Source organism: Cynocephalus volans, chromosome 6 (genome assembly GCF_027409185.1).
Source record: "Cynocephalus volans isolate mCynVol1 chromosome 6, mCynVol1.pri, whole genome shotgun sequence".
NCBI lineage: Eukaryota > Metazoa > Chordata > Mammalia > Dermoptera > Cynocephalidae > Cynocephalus > Cynocephalus volans.
Window position 1 is genome coordinate 117,897,656 of NC_084465.1, and position 14,824 is coordinate 117,912,479.

General features: G+C 42.9%; 1 protein-coding gene across 2 annotated transcripts in view; it reads right to left on the reverse strand.

The window, feature by feature from the left end:
* The window catches only part of PRKCB (protein kinase C beta), a 329,464-nt gene that overhangs the window by 71,914 nt on the left and 242,726 nt on the right, over positions 1–14,824 (reverse strand). For both annotated transcript variants that reach the window (XM_063099401.1, XM_063099400.1), the window contains exon 9: positions 11,464–11,610. In XM_063099401.1, coding sequence (XP_062955471.1) covers positions 11,464–11,610 — 147 coding nt within the window. The remainder of the gene's footprint in view (positions 1–11,463; positions 11,611–14,824) is intronic.

Below are 14,824 nucleotides of genomic sequence, written 5' to 3' on the forward strand. Positions count from 1 at the left end.
AATAGAGAACGGGATCTCTCCATGGCAGGAGCAGATCATGTGGGTGCAAGGAGGCTGCATAGCTTCGTGGTAACACATCCGGGAGTCAGACTCTGTGGGTTTGAACCTGCCTCGACTGCTGGATGACCACAGGCTTCTTACCTCTCTGAGCCTCCATTCCCTCATCTGTAAAATGGAGACAGTATCAGTACCTTCCTCATAAGACCATTGTGAAGAATTAAATGAGCAATGCATATAAAACACTCAGACAAGTTCCCAATGCTCAAAAACTAGTTATCAGTCTCTGCCGTGGAGTTCAACCAGGACATACATAGTGTGAAAGTGGGGGATAGAGATGAGGTGGTAGTAGGGGTTTGAAACAAACTATGGCATGTTTAATCATATGAACCATCCACATTTGTACACCCAAAATATTTACCATGCATGTTGGATGACTATGACCTACAAGTTTCTGCTACAAAGTTTTTTGTAGATAAGATGATGGGTTCTGCGGTTAGTAACAAGGGGTTCATTTTAGCAGGATGGTGAATTTCTGAAATAGCACCTCAGGATGCAGCTAAGATGGATATGTGGAGGGTGGAAGCAACTATGACAGCACAATCATTGGGCCAGTGGCTATGAATTATCACCTGAAACAGGGTTTCCACGTTAATGGGCTCAATCTGGTTCTTCAATAAGAGGATGTGACTTGACTTTGTGATGTTTTCTCCAAAGAGTCAGGCAATGTTTTAAAGAATGCACAAATTTAAAGGAAACTCCTACCTTGGCCTGTGTACCAGACAGCCCAGTTATTTTCTTTCTTCTCTTGGAGAAACTGCCCACATCATATCTACTTTTTTTTTCTTTCCTTTGGCAGCTGGTCATACAGGGATCCTAACCCTTGACTTTGGCGTTATAACACCAGACTCTAACCAACTGAGCTACCAGCCAGCCCCATATCTACTTTGTAAAGAGTATGTTCCCGTTGTCCTTCCTGATGGCTGGCTGGAAAAGTGACCCCTCTCCTGTCCTTCCTGATGGATGGCTGGAAAAGTGACCCCTCCCCCCTTTGGTCACAAAGAATTGGATCATGTGGATCCCTGAGCCACAGTGGCCCATCAGCTTCACTTTCCTGGGATTTTAGATTTCTAGGATACTCTGGATTTGAGAATTAGACAATAAGGCAGTGCTGATTCATGTCCACAGAGAGGCATTATCAAGAAGCAGGGACAACAGACTGGGGACTCTGCAGGAGACATGGTTGCTGGGCTCCTGGAAGCCTTCTCATTCGGGCTACACTTCCTGCCATTGGGTGTCATGAGATACACAGAAACATGCTATGTCTTCCCAGAAAAGTCCCCTTCAGTCACTCTGGCTTGACATCTTCTTGAAGCAGATGGAGGGTTGTAAAACTTGCATCCCCGATATTTTATTTTCCTTGATGTAATTAATCTTATTGGTGAAATGGACCCTTATCTTGTTTTGTAATTGACCATCCTCTGAAAAGTGATGGTAAGGGCTACAGAGAAGCAGTAAGTGGTTTCACTGAGGAGAGACCTGGAATATTTAGGAAAGTAGAAGGACCTCACAATGATTTGGGAAGATGAGTTGGCAAAAACACGTTGTAATGAGAATTGCATATGAAAGACTGGGGGCTGGGGGAAGGTGCCGTAACTAGGATGGAACCAAAGAGAAGGCAGGAATCCAAGATCAGACAGCAAATGTCAAAAGGTTCTCTGGAAGAGGATTAAGGGAACAGGTAGCAAAGACTTTGAGCTATCTGTGAACCATGTGATAAAGGAACTCACCATATGGTACAGGAAGATAGCAAAGCAGGTTGAAGTAAAGGCAAGTGCTTTTGTCTGTAGGATTATATAACTACATCTAATGTACAGCAGGTATGTAGATGTGTGTGTGTGTGGATACATTCTACTAATGAGATTAAAATTAGGATAGACTCCCACAACAGGAGCTCAAAGACTTTTAGAGAAGGCCTTTGTTGCTGGTATGAACTAAACTGCCTTTTAATCTCCTCTGGCGTTTCTTCTCATGAAATTCAGTGCTGTGCTCAGCTCTAGCAGAAGACGCTGCAGTCTTGAAGCTCTGGACTGTTCTCTGGGTCCATAGAGCAGGCTAGTTAAACACCCCAGCTTTCAGGGAGACAAGCTTGGAGGCTGCTGAGGGATGTGCTGTTGGGATGCTGGTGCTCAAACCAGAGCTGACTTCTCCCCCAAACACAAGCACAGGGCTGAGGCCCATGATCTTTTCAGGGGGTCATCAAAGCACTTTAATTTCTTTTAAAATTATAAGAAAAAAATGAACTTTTAGGTTGAAGAAAATGTTTGAATATATATTAGCAGATTTGTCTTCATATCAATGCAGTCATAAGCTAAAATTTTAAGTTTTTTTCATGGAGGAAGAAGGAACCCACAAATGTCATATGCAGTTCTCAGAGCACTTTGGTATCTGTTGTTTCCCCCCACCCCCGCCCACAAAAGAAAAGACTAATGGTTCGGGGAGATGTGTGAACCCCAAAGTGGAGAAGAGTGTTGTTAGAGATGGAAAAAGGAACTGGAATCAAAAACCAGGTTTCAAAGGCCGGCCTGTGGCTCACTTGGAGAGCGTGGTGCTGACAACACCAAGTCAAGGGTTAAGATCCCCTTACCAGTCATCTTTTATAAAACAAACAAACAAACAAACAAACAAAACAAAACAAAAAGGTTTCAAATCCTAATCCTGCCTCTTCTCAGCTGTGTGATCTCCAAGAAGTCACTCAGCCTCTCTGACCTACAATTTCCATGCAGGTATGATAGGGTTATTATCAGTAACTACCTTGCAGGGTTGTTGTGAGAATCAATGTGATGTAATGCATGTAAATCTATAGTACCGTCCCCAGCAATTAGTATGAGCTCAATCAATGTTGAAGGCAATGGGGAGGATGCGAGTGAAATAGGAGTGGTTGGTAGGGTTGGTGAGAGTTAGAAAAAAAGAGTCGCTGAGGGTTGAAAGGAATCAGCCGCAGAGTTATCGCACATGAAATCCCACTTGGCTGAATCCTGTGGAGGAGATCAGAAGGGCTGCAGGAGTGAAAGCTTTTCTCATGTGCTCTCTCAGGAGTCCCTGCTGATGACTGACACTTCCAATGAGCATTAGCATATAAACAGGTGACCAATGGGCACAGAATGATGAGGGAGGACAGAAAATCTGGAGCCCTCCATCTCTAGGGCATGTGATTTGTGTAATGGCAGTGGCTTATAATAAAAATAAGGCACACACATTAGGGAAAACAGTATGGAGATTCCTCAGACAACTACAGATAGAACTGCCATACGATCCAGCAATCCCACTGCTGGGTGTATACCGAAAGGAATGGAAAATGTCATGTTGAAGGGATACCTGCACTCCCATGTTTATTGCAGCTCCATTCACAATAGCCAAGAGTCAGAACCAACCTAAATGTCCATCAATAGATGACTAGATAAGGAAAGTGCAGTATATATACACAATGGAGTACTCCTCAGCCATAAAAAAGAATGAAATTCTGCCATTTGCAGCAACATGGATGAGCTTGGAGAAAATTATGTTAAGTGAAACAAGCCAGATACAAAAAGAGAAATACCGCATGTCTTCACTCATAAGTGGTAGCAAAAAATAAACAAATAAAAAAGAAAGAAAGAAAGATACAACAATCACAATAATACGTTGAACTTTCCACAAGGAGAGAACAAAACTGAGGTTCTGTGGGAAAAGGGCAGGGTGGGTGGGGGGTTAGTGAGAAATTGGTAAAGGGTCACAAAGAATGATGACATTCTGTAATGATGAATATACTAGTTATCCTGATTTGATCACCACAAATTGTACACAGGTTTTTTATTTTATTTTTTAAAGATGACCGGTAAGGGGATCTTAACCCTTGACTTGGAGTTGTCAGCACCACGCTCTCCCAAGTGAGCTAACCGGCCATCCCTACATAGGGATCCGAACCAATGGCCTTCGTGTTATCAGCACCACACTCTCCCAAGTGAGCCACAGGCCGGCCCTTGTACACAGGTATTGATTCAACTCTGTACTCCACAAATATGTATAATCAATTATGTTTCAATTAAAAAAACAAATAAGGCATGCAAACTGTTGAGCACTTAGGGAAAAATGAGAAAATAAGAGAGAAAAATGGTTCACCTCCTAGAATATGTTTCTGACATTCCAGGTGACCACTTTTGAGACTAGGAATGCAAATGTTAAGCAATCAAGAGCCCCAAATCACAAATATCTAAATCAAACCTGGTCTGTTAAATACCACTTACTAGCTGTGTGAGTTCACAAGTTATTTCAACTTTCTGCATCTCATTCTTCTCATATAAAATGGGGATAATAGTCGCCGCATTATAGAGTAAGCGGGAGCTAAACATGCAAGGCCCTCATAACAGAGGCCGACACATCGTGAGAACTCATCTTCACCCTCCTCATCATCATTGCCACCACTAGAATATAAGTTTCATGAGGGCAGATTTTTTGGTTCGTTTTTTTCATAGCCATTTCCTCTGCACCTAGAAGAGTGGCTGGCATAGAGTAGTTGCTTAACAAATGCTTATTTAGTGAATGAATCACTAATCATGCCTGTCAATGGGCAGTTATTATAAAAGTGATGACTTCTCCCCGGTATGGTGTATGGATTCCAATCTCAGTCCCAATTCCCTTCCCTATGCCTGCCCTCTGCTCTCAGAAGCAAGCCACCATGCCTCTTGCTCAGATCTGGAGAGTCAGGAGTTAGGAGATTGCTGATGATCTGGGAGACAGGTGTTTCAGGAAGTGGTAGGGGAGAGGAGACACGGTACAAAAGGATAAGGAATGGAGAGTGGGGAAGAAGCAGAGGCAGCAAATCTTAAAAGAGCACTTTGATTCTCTGGATTTATTCGGTGAGTAAAGGAAGGAGGAGGAAGTTCAAGATCAGAGGAAAGACTTTTAAGGATACAGGAAATGCTGACCATGCTCTTCATCTAAAGGAAAGGATATGGGGGAAAGGGAAGACCAGAGACTTCTTGTACCTTCCAGATACGCACAAAAACGACAGCAAAAGACTTTATGTTCTTAGACATATAATGGTAATTGAGGTGCCAAATCATGCCTTGTGCATGTAAGACCTTAAGACAGTTTTTCACAAAACATGGTACCATCAGCAGTATAAGGACAAAATAACTTTTAGTAAGTTCTCCTAAAACACACTTAAATAAATATATAACTGGTGTTATCAAACCTGTGATTTCACATAGACTGTTGCTTAGGGCAATTCTAAGAAGAAAAGGAAGTCAACTTAAAGAAAAAATTTATGATTGTGTAAAGGACGCATGCGCATGGCAAAAAATAAACAGATGCATGAACGACTAATATTTGGGAAACTTGGCCAAGGCTACAATCAACCCTGTTGTGCAGTCTGAATTTCGAGCTAGAGAAGTTGACCCCAGCACCCTGGAGAGCAGCACACAAAAGCTAAGTCTCCAGGGGTACCTAGCGGAAGAGGCCACTGCCAAACCCTCGATGGCCTCCTTAGTGACACTCGAGCACTTAATGCCATCAATTTCTTGGCATTATTCTAGGAAAGTCAAGTACTAGAAAAGGATGCTTAATGGTTTTGTTTCTCACCTCTGTGCTTTTGATTTTAGACCATCTGAGATGCATATAAAGCAACAGAAATGGATGGGAAATTTGAAAAGATAAATGTAATACCTGGGTGCCCAGTTCCTAAGGACTTACCACTTTTTTCTTTTAAATTCATAATTTGCTGACTTCTTCCTACTTGATTTATTCCTGGCTTATGCCATGCTCAGGAAAGGCAGCACTAACACCTGGCATGTTCCATGATTTGAACACAAGGAAATGTCACAACAAAGCAGCGCTTGAAGTTTTTGTTTGTGGGGTGTGACAAATTTGGAGTTCTAAAGGGAAAAGGCAGAAGGTTTTTTGTGTCACCGTAAAAAATTCCAACCAGAGCTGAAAAGCAGGAAGTACGACTGAGGCCACTAGCCATCCACCAAAATCGTCCTCCCAGCCTCCCCTGCACTGAGGCATGGCCATGTGACAGTCCCCTCTAATAGAGTGTAGGCAGAAGTGATGAGTGCCACTTCCAAAACTAAGACTTTTCAGAAGCAGCTTGTGCCTCCTCCACACCCTCTTTCCCCCTCCACCCTCTGAATGTAGAGAAAAGCAAGGACCTAGGAATTAATGGAGCCCTGTAAGACGGAGGCACCTCGCCCTTAATCACCATATGGAGAGAGTGGGCAGAGCCAGGAACACCCGTCTGAGACTTTTAGGTGAATGAAAATTAAGCTTATGTGTGTCTGAGCCAGTATACAATTGGGGATCTATTTGTTACAGCAGTTGAATTTATCCTAGTAGAAGGATCTAGGTGCCCTGACTGCCACACAGATTAACAAAGCCTGTTTTGGGGGTGGGGATCAGGAAGGAGACCTTCTGAGATTTTTACGTATTTCCTCCCCTCTTTACATAGTTAACTTAAGTCATCCTTTAGATACAGCGCGAGTCACTTTCTCACAGAAGCCTTTGCTGACTTCAACTAGGGCAAATCCCACTCCCTCAGGCTCCCATGGTACACAACAAACACCACAGTTGCATTTTACATCTGTTAGTGTGAGTTTCTCATTAATGTTTATACCCCCATTGTGTTTTAAAGTACGCATTTCTTGAAATTCATAGAACAGTACACTTAAGATATGTGCATTTCATTGTATGTAAATTTTACCTTAAAAGTTATCATTAAAAAAATACTGAAATCTGGTTAAATGATATGCATGTTGAAGAGTTTGGGTGTAAAGTATACCAATGTTTGCAACTTGCTTTGAAATGAATTTGAAAATGGGTTGATGGAGGGACAGATAGATGGATGGATCTATGATAAAGCAAATACAGTCAAATGTTAATTGTAAAATCTAGGTGATGGGTGTTATGGATGTTCATTGTATACTCCTTTCAACTTTTCTATATTTAAAAAATTTTTCATAATAAAATAGGGGAAAAGATCAATGAGAGTAGAGGCTATGAGTACATTACATAAAGAGGATTGTTCTATGCACAGTATATTACTAATCATAATGTTCTGTGATTTGCTTTTATTTTTACTTGATACAATGTCATGGAAATCTTTCCATGATGATAGGTAGGTAGGTAGGTAGGTAGGTAGGTAGGTAGATAGGTAGGTAGATAGATAGATAGATAGATAGATAGATAGATAGACAGACAGACAGACAGACAGAGGTATGTGTGTCTGTGTGTGCTGAGAGAGAGAAAGAGAAAGAGAGAGAGAAGAGAGACACTTTATTCTTCTGAATGCATCATGGATACACTATCATATACTTAAACTTCATATTACTGATGAACATTTGGGCTATTTCCATTTTTTTTTCTATAACCAATCATGTTCCAGTAAGTATCATCTTACACAGATCTTTCGTGTTGTTGGGTTTGAGCATCTTTATGTTTGCAGATCTATGTCTACCACAACACACCAACTGCCTCCCCCAGCCCATACTTTTCCCCACCTCAACACACACACACATCAGCACAGCACACTCCATAGGCAAGAGTCAGGGGTATAAGAGAATAAGAAAGTCTCCATTCAAACTTTCCAGCATAACTTTTTAAAAAGACTTGGATTTTACAAATAATCACCACGAGTACACACAAAGTCTCAGAATATAAGCAATATTAGCATTAAATAAACATCCAATGGACATTTATTATGGCAGCACATTAGGGTTGGAGGAATCACGTCTATAATGTAAAGAGTTGTATTTGTGCTGTGTATGTACTTTATCAGGTACTTGCTGTGTTTACTTTATAAGCTAAACTTGTATAATCAATCTGGATAATACATATCTGCCCAATTTATACATGTGCAGTATAATTTTAACTCTAGCAATCACTCAACAACCACAGAGGTTAAATTCTTGCAAGGTGTAGAGGTTGGCAGACCTCAAATTAAAGGTTCAAGGAATCATGAAAATAGAGGGTTAAGGATAAAACTGCAAGAATCAACATTAAATAATAAATGAATAATACATTTGAATGCTCTGTAATAAAAGTTCTAGCCAGACATGCTAACGCGCCCTACTGCTCTGGTAATACAACACCCTCACCTGTTCAGGTAAGCAAATGCTCCAAATTGTTCTCTTTATTTGTTTTTGTTGTTGTTGTTGTTGTTTTTTGGTGGCTGGATGGTATGGGGATCCAAACCCATGACCTTGGTGTTATAAGACTGTGCTCTAACCAACTAAGCTAACCAGCCAGCCTGTTCTTTTTAATTTGGGGGTTTACTTGCTTGGAATTTAATGGCCTTCACTCTTGATTTCTTCCTTGTTTCATTTCACACGTCTCAGCAAAATGCTCCTGTCATTCCCTAGTGGCTCCACAAATTATTACAGTGCTTATGAGCATGTTTTTCTGGGCCAGATCTGACACAGTGGGCCTAGGGGAGGGAAGGTGTAAACAGATTACCCGTAAGGCTGATCTCTTTCATCTTCAAAAGGGGCAGAGCAAATCACTGTCACTGTGTTCTTCTGTTAAGGGGATTGATCTATATACCAACCAAACTGCAAAGTGTTCAAAGCCGGCATTCAAGTACAATACCACATGAATGTAAAACCATGGGGGGCAAAACTAGAGTTGCAAAGGATTACTATCTGTTGTAAAGGATCACAAAGGAGTTTGTTATTCTATTTTGCTTTCATGACACACTGTTGTTTTCATCTATGATTTATTTGATGCTACATCTCCAGTCTGGAACAGAACTCTCAATTATTGTAACAGTTTCCATGGAAACATATGATCTATTCTCTCTCATTCCCCCACTGTTCCCCAATGGTCCATTCTCCTACTACTCCACTCCCTAACCCCCACCCCATTCCTTTCCATCAGGCCCTCCAGAACTTCCATCCCTCCATCAAAAATTCTCCAATCTATCTTGTTAAGTGAGCAAAAACATGTGCATCGTATGCTAACTTTTGCACTAACAAGGACAAGAGTAAAAATGTCACATTAGCACCGAGAGACTGGAAAGATGCGAATGGAACGGACAGAGGTGTTCACATGTGGAGGGCAGAAGAGGTGACGTTGGGTGGGGGAAAAACTTTTCAATGTTTATTCTTTCAATACAATTTTAATGAGAACCATGTGAATATACTGCTTGTTAAAAATATAATTTAATTTTTTAAAACTCCCCAACAGCCTCAGCTTATTAGGAACTTTTCGTTCAGGCCACTTTCTTCCCTGTCACCAGGGAAACTGCTCCATCTCTGAAATCTAAATCCCTCCCTTCTTCCTAACATTTTAAAGATCTTGATCTTGCCCATTTGTTTTTCATCCCTAGACCTCTAGATTCCTTCTTTCCCACCCCAGTGGCGATCCTCTTCCTGGTGGACTTCTCTCCCAATCCAGCCTGGACACCTTTTCATTCATTTGTTCAACACACTTTTACTGAGCACCTGCTATTGGCCAGGCTCTGTGGCTCTGCAGCAGGCATCTCTCTTCCCAGAATCATTCACTCCCTTGTTACTGTAATCTTCTGGTTCACTGATTCTGCTCATCCACACCCTTAGCTCAAATCTACCACCTGCTTCTCCATTCCCACACTCAGACCGCTCAGAGTTGCCGGTAAAAATCATACAATGGTTGTGGAACACTACCAACTGCCTGCTCTCTAACCTTACGAACCTCAGGATTGCTTGGCAATCTTACTGGGTGTCCTTACTCTCTATCCCCCCATCCCATGCTGAGACTCTTCACTTTGGGCTGTCACCTGAGACCCCTTATTCCATCTCAGCAGATGACTCTGCCCCCATAGACAGAAAAAACCCATGCATTCAATCTAGGCATTGAATGAATTCAATCCATAAGCACTGGAAATATAGCAGTGGCCACAATATAGAAGATCTCTACTCTATTGGGGCCTAGATCTTAGAAAGGGAAGAGGGACAAACCAATAAAGAAATAGGAATAGTATTACCCAGTGACAGGTGCCATGAGAGAATTAAACAGAATGGAGAATGAATGAATGGCTACTTTGAGTGGGGGATCAAGGAAGACCACTCAGAGGAGGTAAAGACTAAGCTGAAATGTGAATTACAAGAAGGAGCCAGCCATGCAAACACCAAAAGCTTTGTGGAAGGAGCTTTGTGTGATTCATAACTCAAGAGCCACTATTGTGGCCAGAGCATGGTGGGTGATGGGAGAAGAAAAGGAAGAAAAGAAGTCAAGTAGAGAACAGGAGCCAAATTGTAAAAGGTAATGTAAGCCAAGGACATAGCACAGAATTTATTTTAATTGCAATGGGAAGTCATTGCAGGGTTTTAAGCAGGGAAGTATCTTCATCTAATGTACAAATGATTATGGATGCTAAATAGAAAGCATGTTGATTACACGTAACAAGATTGGGTGTGGGAAACCAGCTAGGAGCTTCTGCAGTGCCCAGGTGATGTATATGGTTTAGACTGGGGTTGCATTAGTGAAGATGGAGCAAAGTTAGTGACTTCATAAAATGCTTTGAAGGAGCTGTCAGGATTCACCAATGGATTGTACAAGGTTGAGGGGAGGGAAGGCGGGGATGAAGGAAAGAGGGGAACTCAAGGATAACTCCCAGAGTTTTGGTTTAAGCTTCAGAGATGGGAAGAAATTTATATTTTCTGCACACCTGAGTTCATGGCATGAGATTTATACTAGACATCTTTGTAGCATACAAAGGGATTCAAAGACTCAAAACAACACTAAACGAGTCAGGAATACTTATAACACAATCTCAACTTCAGTAAAATAGCATCTCACGATATCTATAAAGGCATCCAGAATCACTCTACGAGTCCCAGGGTCATCCTTCAACTGTGCTGCTGTTAGAAAGGAACTGTTTCCATTCTTGGCCGCCAGAGTGATCTTCTCCGAAAGGCAAATCTGATCATGTCACTTCTCTGTCTAAAAACCTTCAATGGCTCCCCACTGCACTGGGAATAAAATCCAAACTTCCCATCGCAGCTCACAAAGCTTTTTATGATCAGACCCATGCTTACCTCTGCGACCTCGCATCCTATTTCCTCCTCCTGCTTGTGGTATTTTCATCCCAACACCTTCTGATGGCACATAGAATGATGCACCAAGCCCCTCCCCACCTCAGGACCTTTGCACTTGCTGTCTCTCCGCTGGGAGCACTCCTTCCCAGCTCTTTGAGTGCATGGCTGGTTCATTCTCATCCTTCAGATTTCAGCTCATCTGTCACCTCCTTAGTCTGAGTGGGTCCCTTGTTGATGTGTTTGTGACACAGCACTCTATTCCTTTCCTGCACGGTATCATCACAACCTGCAATGTGGATCTACTTACTTCTTACTCCCTCCCCCACTAGAAGGTAAGCCCCTTATGAACAGCAAGTGCGCCTGTCTTGTTAGCTGCTCCTTCTGGAGTAGGTGCAGCCACCAAGCCATACTGTACCTTGCCAAAGCTGCCTTTCCCCAGCACCATCAGGAAGTTGAAATCGGTCAGTTTCATCCGGTCCCTGTTGCCATTGTTGTCAAATTTGGATATGGTGTTAGTCATCTTTTCTTCTGGAGCTTTTGTCCCCTGACCAATCTTGGCCCTCTGGAGGAGAAAGCACAAAGAAAACACAATTAGTGGTTGAGGATGCCTTTGCAGGAAGACCCACATACACATGGGCCTGTGGTTCCTGCGGCTTAGGCACTCCACCTACGTGAAACACATGACCACGTATTTGTTCTGCGAGCCCAAAACCTGGAGGCCGTACTTGGTACCTCTTCCACCTCTCTTTTATCCTTCATGTCTCATCCATCACCATAAATTGTCACTTTTCCCCTCTTAGCTGTCTCTAGAATCCATCTACTTCTTTCCATCTCCCCTAACACCACCTGCCATCATCTCTCACCTGGACGACCCACATTGGTTCCCTCCACGTGCAGCCAGAGTAAGTTTCTCACTCAACCAAGTCGCCTCCCACTTAAAATGCTTCAGTAGCTCCTCATTATTTTTAGGATAAAGACCAAGGTCCTTTCACTGGCCTAGATGATCTGGCACTACCTGGCTCTCCAGCCTCATCACTTCCAGGGTCCTTCTTCCCTGCAACCCAGCTCCATTCTCCCTTCTAAATGAACCGTTCTAAACCTCAGCCCCCTTTCCATGAAAATGGAGATAATGACATGAGATTATGTATCATTGAGTTCTTAGCAACATTCTTTGCACATAGTAGGTGCTCAATGAATGGTGGCTACTGCTGTCGTTGCATTATTCAGTTGGCTTTTGAAGGCAAAGAGGCAACGAAAACTTTTTCAGTGTTGAATATCAGGGAAGATTCATTCATTCCAGAAATACTTATGGAATGACTGCTAAATGCCAGATGCTGCTCTAGGCACTGAGGATACATCAGGGAGCCAGACAGATACAGATGTTCAAAGAACATGCATTCTAGCAGGGATCAGGACCCCCCACACTGTGTCCAAAAGACATGCTGGAGTTATCCAGGTGAAGAAATTGGTGTTGGCAGCAGGAACAGCACTTATGGAACAGAGAGCAAGACATTAAAGGAACTAAACACCGGTTCATCTGGCTGAAGCATAAAGCACAGGGCAGACAAGGCACGAGATGCAGCCAAAAGGTTAGAAGGACCTTGCAAACCATGTAGAGAAGTCTGGGCTGATTCTGAGCCTAATGGGCAGCTTCTGAAAGGTTTTAAGCAAGGCCACGGTGTGATCATGTTCCATTTAGAAGAGTGATCTTCCATTTAGAAGATCACTCCAGGTAAAGTGAAAGGAACCCATCTAAAGGATACAAGTTTTCAGACCATGAGGAAGTGACTGCAGTTATTGAGATGAAAATGATGAGGCCTGAAGTCGGTGTCTGCAGTGGAGATGGGACAAAGTAGGCCTAGTTGGGAGACAGACTTATCACAGTTGAGTGGCGAATTGGGTGAGGGAGAAAGGAGATCAGAGATGGAGGAGCAGCTGGGAGGGTGGTGGTTCTTTGCACTGAGATGAGAAGTGGGGGAGAAGCAAGTTGGAAGTGTGGGCAAAAGGGTGGGAAGAGATGCTAGTCTGCTTTCAGCCGTGCTGAGACCCCCTCCCCCAGTGGCTAGAACAGCAGGTTTATTTCTTCCTCATGGGATCCATGTTCCACAGATATTCATTGCAATTCCACTGACTGTGGCTAATGAAGCCTCCACCATCTTTATCTTTGCATAACTAATGTTTTAAAAATTGAAATGGACAGAGTGAAATGCACAAATCTTGACAAATGTATACACCCATATAACCCATATCCCAAACAAGACACAGAACATCTCCATCACCCTCAGAAAGTTCTCAGTCAATCCCCCCTTCCACAAAGACAATCTCTGGCCAGTTTTGTCTGCTCTTGAATTTCACCTGAATGGGAACACAGAGTCTGCACTCTTTCCTGTCTGCTTGCTTTCACTCATCAGAATGTTCTTGAAATTCATCCACGTTGTTGCATGAATCAGTAATTTGCTCCTCTGCATTGCTGAGTAGCATGCACTGTTTATGTTTATCCATTTTCCTGTTTATAGGCATTTGTGCTGTTGCCACTTTGGGGCTACTAACAAAGCTGCATGAACGTACTTGGCCAGGTTATTTTGTAGTAAGATATGCTGAGGTTTAAGTGCCCCGGGACAACCAAGCGTAACTACCATGTACCTTGTACATGTGGGTTTGGGGTTAAGATATCTGAACAGAAGACAGAGATTTGGAGGTTATAGGCAAAGAGGGGGCAAACAATGAGATCATCATATTTGCAAACATGCAAATAAAAAGAGCCTAGGACAGAAGTTGCTTTGCCTTTCTTGGGCTGTGTTCTGGAACCATCCCAGATTCCCACTCTCCAGCCCCCTGAGTTTTGCCCAGGCTGATCTGACCCAAACTCATTCCCTTATACTACCCTCGACCCTACCAACTCATGGCTCTGTTACTATGTCTCCCACCTTTTTGAATCCTGACTCTGGACCCATCGGATTCCCACGCTTTGCTCTCCAACCTGTGAAGCTCACATCCTGACCCCCAGCTCCCCTTGCGGTGGTTACCTTTGCTCAGCCTTCCACCTGCAGGGCCCAGCACACCCTCCCAGAGAGGCATTGAGTGTGAAGCGCGAACTTCCAACTTCTTTATTTGACTTTTCTTAGAGGAACTGGAGATAAGGCACTTTTTTTGTTTTGTTTTCTGGGGTGTTTTTTTCTGTACTTCAAGGAGCAGCAAGTGGCTGACAGCCTCAGCCCTGCCGGCTCCCCCCTCTCCTCCTAATTCAGGGCTGGTAGTCTCTTTCCTCACCACATCCCAGTTTGCTTTTGTGACTTTCCTCCTGGCCATGTTATCTCAACTTCTAGAATCTAGATCAGAAGTCTAATAACCCTTTTGGTCTGGTCTGCACAGTGCTTGCTGTTATTTTAATATTTAAATTAGTTGCCAACTGTTGAAAATCAGGAGATGTCTTCTAAAAACCCAGATTCTCAGATTCTTTTGAAGAAATGGATCTGCTGACCCCTTCCTGTCATCTTCCTGGCTCCTGTAAACATTTGGGTTTGTGACCCCCTCCGCAGTGAGCCTTTCGAGGACAAGACCCCTGTCGTGGGTCCATCTAAATATCCTGGTGTTCCAGGTAGCCTCATTCCTGGCAGGCACTCCATCAAAGAGTGAATATTTTAAAATGGAGGCCCAAATTGAAATTGTCCTTTATTTTGCTGGGTAGACTATGCTTTCAGAAATGGGAATACACTCATGGCTGCCTTTTCGTGTCTGCAGTTCAGAGCCCGAGGTCTCACTGCTCGAAGAGAAAG